Here is an 8,888-nt window from a genome sequence, read left to right on the forward strand (position 1 = left end):
CCGCCGCGCATGCGCGGCCGGAGGGGGACGGGCCGGAGCTCCCGGGTTGAAACCAGTTTAAACCAGTTTAAACCAGTTTAAACCAGTTTAAGTGGCAAATCAGGAGGGCCCGGTGAGCTCCGCGCTCGGCCCAGTTCAGACCAGTTCAGACCAGTTCGGCCCAGTCCATCCCAGTCCATCCCAGTCCCCTCCCAGTCCATCCCAGTCCATCCCAGTCCATCCCAGTCCCTCCCAGTTCCCTCCCAGTCCATCCCAGTCCCTCCCAGTTCCATCCCAGTTCCCTCCCAGTCCCTCCCAGTCCCTCCCAGTTCCTTCCCAGTCCATCCCAGTCCCTCCCAGTCCCTCCCAGTCCATCCCAGTTTATCCCAGTCCATCCCAGTCCCTCCCAGTCCCTCCCAGTTCCCTCCCAGTCCATCCCAGTTTATCCCAGTCCATCCCAGTCCCTCCCAGTCCATCCCAGTCCCTCCCAGTCCCTCCCAGTTCCATCCCAGTCCATCCCAGTTTATCCCAGTCCATCCCAGTTTATCCCAGTCCATCCCAGTCCATTTTTTGGAGGAATTTATTTTCTTTCCCGGGCCTTGGCGCCCCCTGGCGGCGCGCCGTTAATGCTGCCCTGGCCCCGCCCCTCGCGTGGGCGGAGCCTCGGAGGCGCCGGGGGGCGGGCGTGACCCTCCCAGCGCCGCCTCGGATTGGTCCGTGCTGTGCCGGTGGGCGGGATTTCCCTCCAGCGGCGGAGCTCCCGCCCCTTGCACCCCATTGGCTGCGGGCGCGGAAGTGGGCGGGGCTTCCGCGGCGCTGCCTGGAAAGGGGCGGGGTCAGAAAAAAAAAAAAAGCCGAAATTTGGGAATTTTTGGGGTTTTTTTCCGGTCGAAAAACCCCAAAATTGGGGAAATTTTCTCCCACGATGCCCCAAAATCCCACCCAGGGCCCCCAAAATTTGGGAATTTTTCCATCCGAGACCCCCAAAATTTGGGAATTCCCCCAAAATCCCCCCAAAATTCAGGAATTTTCCCCTCAGGATCCCCCCCAAACCACCCCTAACACCCCCCCCCCCCCAAAATTTGGGAATTTGTCGCCGAATCCCCCGAAAATCGGGAATTTCCTCCTCCCCGGGACCCCCAAAATCCCCCCCCCCCAAACACTCCAAAAATTGGGAATTTTCTCCCCAAATTTGGGAATTCCCCCCCTCCCCCACCGGACCCCCAAAATCCCTCCCCAAACACTCCAAAAATTGGGAATTTTCTCCCCAAATTCGGGAATTTTCCCCCCAAATTTGGGAATTTCTCCCCCCCCCAGGGGCCCCCAAAATTTGGGAAATTTTTCCATCTGAGACTCCCTAAAATTTGGGAATTTCCCCCCCCCCTCCAGGACCCCCAAAATCCCCCCCCTAAACACCCCAAAAATTGGGAATTTTCCCCCCAAATTTGGGAATTTCCCCCCCAAATTTGGGAATTTTTCCCCCAGATTCGGGAATTTCCCCCCCCAGATTTGGGAATTTTCCCCCCAGATTCGGGAATTTCCCCCCAAATTTGGGAATTTCCCCCCAGATTTGGGAATTTCCCCCCCAGATTTGGGAATTTCCCCCCAGATTTGGGAATTTCCCCCCAGATTTGGGAATTTCCCCCCAAATTTGGGAATTTCCCCCCCAAATTTGGGAATTTCCCCCCAAATTTGGGAATTTCCCCCCCCAGATTTGGGAATTTCCCCCCAAATTTGGGAATTTCCCCCCCAGATTTGGGAATTTCCCCCCAGATTTGGGAATTTCCCCCCCAGATTTGGGAATTTCCCCCCAAATTTGGGAATTTCCCCCCCAAATTCGGGAATTTCCCTCCGAGATTTGGGAATTTCCCCCCCAGATTCGGGAATTTCCCCCCAAATTTGGGAATTTTCCCCCCAGATTCGGGAATTTCCCCCCAAATTCGGGAATTTCCCCCCCAGATTCGGGAATTTCCCCCCAAATTCTGGAATTTTCCCCCCAAATTCGGGAATTTCCCCCCCAGGCCCCCCCAGGCTCGGGGCTCACCGTGGGGGGGATCCCGGGGGGGTTTGGGGGGCTCCTGGGGGGGTCTCGAGGCTTTTCCCCGCAGGATGTCGATCACCTGAGGGCGGGAGGGGCGGCGATCAGAGACTCCAAAATCTTCCCCGCCCCCCAAAAAAAAATTCCCATCCCAAATCCCCCGAATTCCCACCCAAAATCCCCCGAATTCCCACCCAAAATCCCCCCAAAGTTGCTCCAATCCTCCCCAAATTTCCCACCTGGACTCACCTGAGCCCGGGACTCACCTGAGCGCTGGTGGCCACGCCCACAGGGTGTCCTTGTGCAGGTTCCCGAGTCCAAAACTCCCCAATAAACTGCTCAAAACTCCCCCAAATCCCCCAAAAATTCACACCTGGACTCACCTGAGCCCGGGACTCACCTGCGCGCTGGCGGCCACGCCCACAGGGTGTCCTTGTGCAGGTTCCCGAGCCCAAAACGCCCCTAAAATCCCCTTTAAATGCCCCAAAATCGCTCCAAATCCCCCCAAATTTCCCACCTGGACTCACCTGCCCACCTGGACTCACCTGCGCGCTGGCGGCCACGCCCGCGGGGGTGTCGTTGTGCAGGTTCCGCAGGCCGCAGTCGGCCCCGCAGCGCAGCAGGAGCCGCAGCAGCCGCAGCAGCCCCCGGCCCGCGGCCGCGTGCAGCGCCGTGCAGCCGGCGTACGACTGCGCGTTCACGCTGGCGCCGCGCTGGAATTGCCGAACCCGGGGGTCGGGGGAGCCCCGAAATATGAACGGGGACACCCCAAAAAACCCCCCCACGGGGGGGGTCCTAAAAGATCCCAAAATCGCCCCCCAAAAAAAACCCCCAAAATCGCCCCAAAAATCGCCCCAAAAATCGCCTCGAAATCCCCCCAAAATCCCCCCCAAAAATCCACCCAAAATCACCCAGAAAACCCCAAAATCTGACCCACAAAATCCTCAAATTCGGACCCAAAAATCTTCAAAGTCCGACGCCCAAAATTCCCCGAGTCTGACCCCAAATCCGACCCAAAAAATCCCCCCCAAAATCTCCCCAAATCGCCCCAAAAAAAACCCCAAAATCGCCCCAAAAATCGCCCCAAAATCCCCAAAATCTGACCCAGAATCCCCGAATCCTGACCCCAAAATCCCAAATCCTGACCCCAAAATCCCCAAAATCCGACCCCAAAATCCCCAAATCCTGATCCCAAAATCTCCCAAAATCCGACCCCAAAATCTCCAAATCCCGACCCCAAAATCTCCAAATCCCGACCCCAAAATCCCCAAAATCCGACCCCAAAATCCCCAAAATCCGACCCCAAAATCTCCCAAATCCTGTCCCCAAAATCCCCAAAATCCGACCCCAAAATCTCCAAATCCGACCCCAAAATCCCCAAACTCCGACCCCAAAATCCCCAAATCCGACCCCAAAATCCCCAAACTCCGACCCCAAAATCTCCCAAATCCTGACCCCAAAATCCCCAAACTCCGACCCCAAAATCCCCAAATCCGACCCCAAAATCTCCCAAATCCTGACCCCAAAATCTCCAAATCCTGACCCCAAAATCCCCAAATCCTGACCCCAAAATCCCCAAATCCTGACCCCAAAATCTCCAGATTCTGACGCCAAAATCCCCAAAATCCGACCCCAAAATCCCCAAATCCTGACCCCAAAATCCCCAAAATCCGACCCCAAAATCCCCAAAATCCGACCCCAAAATCCCCAAATCCTGACCCCAAAATCCCCAAATCGTGACCCCAAAATCCCCAAAATCCGACCCCAAAATCCCCAAAATCCGACCCCAAAATCCCCAAATCCTGACCCCAAAATCCCCAAAATCCGACCCCAAAATCCCCAAAATCCGACCCCAAAATCCTCAAATCCAACCCAAAATCCCCCCCAAATCCCCGAAATCACCCCAAATTTCCCAAAATTCCCCCAAATCCCCCAAAATTCCCAAAATCTGGGGTCACCTGCAGCAGCAGCTCGGCCATCTCGAGGCTGTTGTTCTCCACGGCGTGCAGCAGCGGCGACCGCCCGCTCTTGATGTCCTAAAACACCCCAAAATCCCCCAAAATCCCCCAAAATCCCCCAAAATCCGGGTCAGAGACCCCGCCTGGAATTTTGGGGGTCCCTGAAAACCCCAAATTCCCCCCAAAATTTCCGGAAATTCTCCAAAACTCTCCCAAAAATCCCCCAAAAATCCCCCAAAATTTCCCCTAAATTCCTCCAAATTCCCCCCAAAATTCCCCGAAAATTCCCCCCCAAATTCCCGGAAATTCCCCAAAACTCTCCCAAAAATCCCTCCCCAAAATTCCCCCAAAATCCTCAAAAAAAATCTCTCCCCCCCACCAAAAAAAAAAAAAAAATTCCCAAATTGCCCCAAATCCTCCAAAATATGAATTCCCCCCAAAATCCCAAAAATCTTCCCAAATTCCCGCCAAATTGCACCAAAAAAATCCCCGAAATCCCTCCGAAATCCCCTCAAATCCCCCCAAAATCCTCCCAAAATTCCCCAAATCCCCCCCAAAATTCCCAAAATTCCCCCCCCAAAAAACCTCCCCAAAATTTCCCCCAAAAAATCCTCCCGAAATCCCTCCAAAATTTAAAATTAAAAAAAAAAAAATCCCCAAAATCCCCCTTAAACATCCCCTGAACCGCCCCCCACCCAAAATCCCCCCGAATTTCCCGAAATTTCCCGAAATTTCCCGAAACTTCCCGAAATCCCGGGAATTCCGCCCGGATTTCTCACCACGGCGTCGACGTCGGCGCCGTGCTCCAGCAGCACCAGGACGCTCTCGCGGGATCCCGAGGCCACGGCCACGTGCAGGGGGGTCAGACCTGGGGGGGGAGGGGCGCAAAGGGGGGGTCAGGGACCCCCAAAATTCCCAAAATATTCCCCCCCCCCCCAAAAAAATTCCCGAAAAAATCCCGAAATTTCCCGCCCAAAAATTCAAAATTTCAGGGAAATTCCCGAATTTTGGAGCTCTTGAATGAGGGGGGGGAGGGTCAGACACCCCCAAATTCCCCCCAAAAAATTTCCCCCCCCCAAAAAAAATTCCCCCAAAAATTCCCCCCAAAAATTCCAAAACAAATCCCAAAAATATTCCAAAAATAATAAAAAAAATAAAAAAGTTCCCCCCCCCGACAATCGAAATGATCCCGCCCAAAAATTAACGAAATAAATTAATGAGAAAATCCCCCCCCAAATTCCTGACACAGCCCCCCCCACAAAAATATTCCCAAAAAAAAAATTCCCAAAAAATTTCTCCCCGCAAAAAATAATAATAAATTGAAAAAAACAATAAAAATGAAAATCGCCGAAAAAAAATCACGAAAATCCCGAATTTTGGAGCCTTTCGATGAGGGGTCCCAAGGGGGACAGAGACCCCTCCCCAAATTCCTGACACGCCCCCAAAAATTCCCCCCCAAAATTCCCGAAAAAAAATCCCCCCCCCAAAAAAATCAAAAAATCCGCCCCAAAATTAATAAAAATTCAGGGAAATTCCCGAATTTTGGAGTTCCTGAATGAGGGGGGGGGGGCCCAAAGGGGGGGTCAGGGACCCCCAAATTCCCAAAAAAATTCCCAGGATTCCCCCCAAAAAATTCCCCCCCGAAATTCCGCCAAAAATCAAAAAATTCCGCCCGAAAATCAAAAAATGAAATGAATGAAATTTTTTCCCAATTTTCCCCATTTTTCCCCAATTTTTCCCCCTTTTTTCCCCAAGTTTTCCTCTTTTTTTCCCAATTTTTCCCCCATTTTTTCCCAATTTTTTCCCCTTTTTTCCCCAATTTTTCCTCATTTTTCCCCCATTTTTTGCCAAATTCTCCCCAATTTTCGGGACATTTCCCCCTCCCCCCATTTTTTCCCCAATTTTTTTCCCAATTTTTCTCCCCATTTTCCCCCCATTTTCCCCAATTTTTTCCCCTAATTTTTCCTCATTTTCCCCCATTTTCTCCCCAATTTTTTCCCCATTTTCCCCCCAATTTTTCCCCATTTTTTCCCAATTTTTCCCCATTTTTTTTTCAATTTCCCCCCTTTTTTCCCCCAATTTTTCCTCATTTTTTCTGCATTTTCCCCAATTTTTTCTCCAATTTTCCCCCCAATTTTCCCCCAATTTTCCCCCAATTTTCCCCCAATTTTCCCCCGATTTTTTCCCCATTTTCCCCCAATTTCTTCCCAATTTCCCCCCAATTTTTCCCCAATTTCTCCCCATTTTCTCCCCAATTTTTCCCCAATTTTTCCCCATTTTCCCCAATTTTTTGCCCATTTTCTCCCCAATTTTTTCCCCATTTTCCCCCCATTTTCCCCCATTTTCCCCCAATTTTTCCCCATTTTCCCCAATTTTTTCCCAATTTTTTCCCCAATTTTTCCCATTTTCCCCCCAATTTCCCCCCAATTTTCCTCCCCGTTTTCTCCCCAATTTTTCCCCATTTTCCCCCCATTTTTTCCCCATTTCCCCCAATTTCTCCCCATTTTTCCCCATTTTCCCCCATTTCCCCCCAAATTTCCCCCCAATCATTTTTTCCCCATTTTCCCCCAATTTTTCCCCCATTTCTCTCTCACCCTCGTAGTCGCGCGCCTGCAGGTCGGGGGCGGGGCCGGGCGTGCGCAGCAGCTCGCGCAGGACGCGGGGGCGTGGCCCGGCCGAGGCCCCGCCCCCCGGCAGGTGAGAACCGCAGGCCAGGTGAGCGCAGGTGCGGCCCAGGCGGTCCGGACACATCGGGGACGCGCCGTGCGCCACCAGGAGGCGCACCAGGGTCACCTGGCCCGTGATCACCGCCAGGTGTAACGGCGTCTGTGGGGACAGGTGGGACACAGGTGACAACACCTGGGACAGGTGACAACACCTGGGGACAGCCCCAGGGTCACCTGGCCCGTGATCACCGCCAGGTGCAGCGGCGTCTGTGGGGACAGGTGGGACACAGGTGACAACACCTGGGACAGGTGACAACACCTGGGGACAGCCCCAGGGTCACCTGGCCCGTGATCACCGCCAGGTGCAGCGGCGTCTGTGGGGACAGGTGGGACACAGGTGTGACAAGACACCGGAGCCACAGGTGGGACACACAGGGGACACCTGGGACAGGTGAGGGGGTGGAGCTGAGGGTGTGGCCAAGGTGTGCAAAAGGGGCGGGGCTCACTCGCCCCCCCCATGTCCCCAAATCCCGGTTTTTTCCCCCAACCTCCCCCCGAGGGTCCCCGCCCCCCCCCTCACCTGTCTCAGGTGATTGTACACGTCCAGGTCGCGGCCCCCCCGCAGGAACAGCGCCACCAAGCGGCGGGCGGCGCCCAGCGCGCCCTGGGCCACGGCGATGTGCAGCGGCCTGGGGGGGGACACCCCCAAATTTACCGATTTTACACGGATTTCCCCCGGTTTTCCCGGGTTTTTCCCACCCCCAGTTTCCCCCAGTTTCCCCAGAAATTTCCCCGATTCTTCCCAGGTTTTTTCCCCTCGGTTTTCCCCAGTTTTCCCACAAATTTCCCTGATTTCCCCCGTTTTTCCCACCTCGAGTTTCCCCCAGTTTCCCCAGAAATTTCCCCGATTTTTCCCAGGTTTTTTTCCTCCCGAATTCCCCCATTTTCCCCCGTTTTTTCCCCCCCAATTTTTCCCGATTTTCCTCCCAGTTTCCCCACAAATTTCCCCGGCGTTTTCCACCTCCAGGTTTTCCCAAGTTTCCCCAGTTTTTTTTCCCTCATTTTTTTCCCCACAATTTTTCCCGGTTTTCCCCTCAATTTTCCCACGAATTTCCCCGATTCTTCCCAGGTTTTTTCCCCTCGGTTTTCCCTAATTTTCCCACAGATTTCCCTGATTTCCCCCGTTTTTCCCGGGTTTTTCCCACCCCCCAGTTTCCCCCAATTTCCCCCGAAATTTCCCCGATTTTTCCCTTTTTTTTTTTTTTCCCCCTGAATTTCCCTGTTTTTCCCAGGTTTTTTTCCCCCAGTTTTCCACACATTTCCCCAGTTTTTTTTTCCCACAAATTCCCCCAATTTTCCCATTTTTCTCCCCCAATTTTCCCACAAATTTCCCGGGGTTTTTTTCACAGATTTCCCCCAAATTTTCTCCCACATTTTCCCACAATTTCCCCCATTTTCCCAGTTTTTTCCCCCAATTTCCCCCCAAATTTCCCCGATTTTTCTCAGTTTTTCCCCCCAATTTCCCCCAATTTTCCCCCCAATTTCCCCCAAATTTCCCCGATTTTTCCCAGTTTTTTCCCCACCCCAATTTTCCCCAAATTCCCCCAATTTTCCCCCAAATTTCCCCGATTTTTCCCAGTTTTCTCCCCCAATTTTCCCCCAAATTACCCCAATTTTTCCCAGTTTTTTTCCATCCCCAATTTTCCCCAAATTCCCCAATTTTCCCCCAAATTTCCCCGATTTTTCCCAGTTTTCTCCCCCAATTTTCCCCCAAATTACCCCAATTTTTCCCAGTTTTTTTTCCATCCCCAATTTTCCCCAAATTCCCCCAATTTTCCCCCAAATTTCCCCGATTTTTCCCAGTTTTCTCCCCCAATTTTCCCCCAAATTACCCCAATTTTTCCCAGTTTTCTCCCACCCCAATTTTCCCCAAATTCCCCCAAATTTCCCTCAAATTTCCCCGATTTTTCCCAGTTTTTTTCCACCCCCAATTTTCCCCCGATTTTCCCCAATTTTCCCAGTTTTTTCCCCCCAAATTTCCCCAAATTCCCCAAAATTTCCCCCAAATTTCCCAAATCCCGCGGTCGGCGGGGGGGGGGATGGGAAGAGCCGCTCCCGCCCCTCCCCCCTCGCGCTCTTCCCGTAAAGGGGCGTGGCCCGGAACGGGGTGGGCGTGACCAGGACGTGGGCGTGGTCCGCCCGGTGACGTCACCCGCGGCCCGGGGATTCCCCGCGGCGTGGGGGAGG

At 52.9% G+C, this 8,888-nt stretch overlaps 1 protein-coding gene across 1 annotated transcript; it reads right to left on the minus strand.

The window, feature by feature from the left end:
- Positions 1–541: 541 nt before the first annotated feature.
- BCL3 (BCL3 transcription coactivator) lies at positions 542–7,791 on the minus strand (the record flags this gene model as incomplete). The annotated part of the gene is made up of 7 exons (XM_066174878.1): positions 542–799; positions 2,024–2,099; positions 2,563–2,730; positions 3,976–4,053; positions 4,755–4,843; positions 6,570–6,801; positions 7,222–7,791. Coding segments are annotated over 7 exons (1,410 nt in total), but the record flags the coding sequence as incomplete, so codon positions are not given.
- Positions 7,792–8,888: the final 1,097 nt, after the last annotated feature.

The sequence above is a fragment of the Chamaea fasciata genome, unplaced genomic scaffold (assembly GCF_029207755.1).
Source record: "Chamaea fasciata isolate MVZ Bird 193981 ecotype frontalis unplaced genomic scaffold, bChaFas1.0.hap1 SCAF_1076, whole genome shotgun sequence".
NCBI lineage: Eukaryota > Metazoa > Chordata > Aves > Passeriformes > Sylviidae > Chamaea > Chamaea fasciata.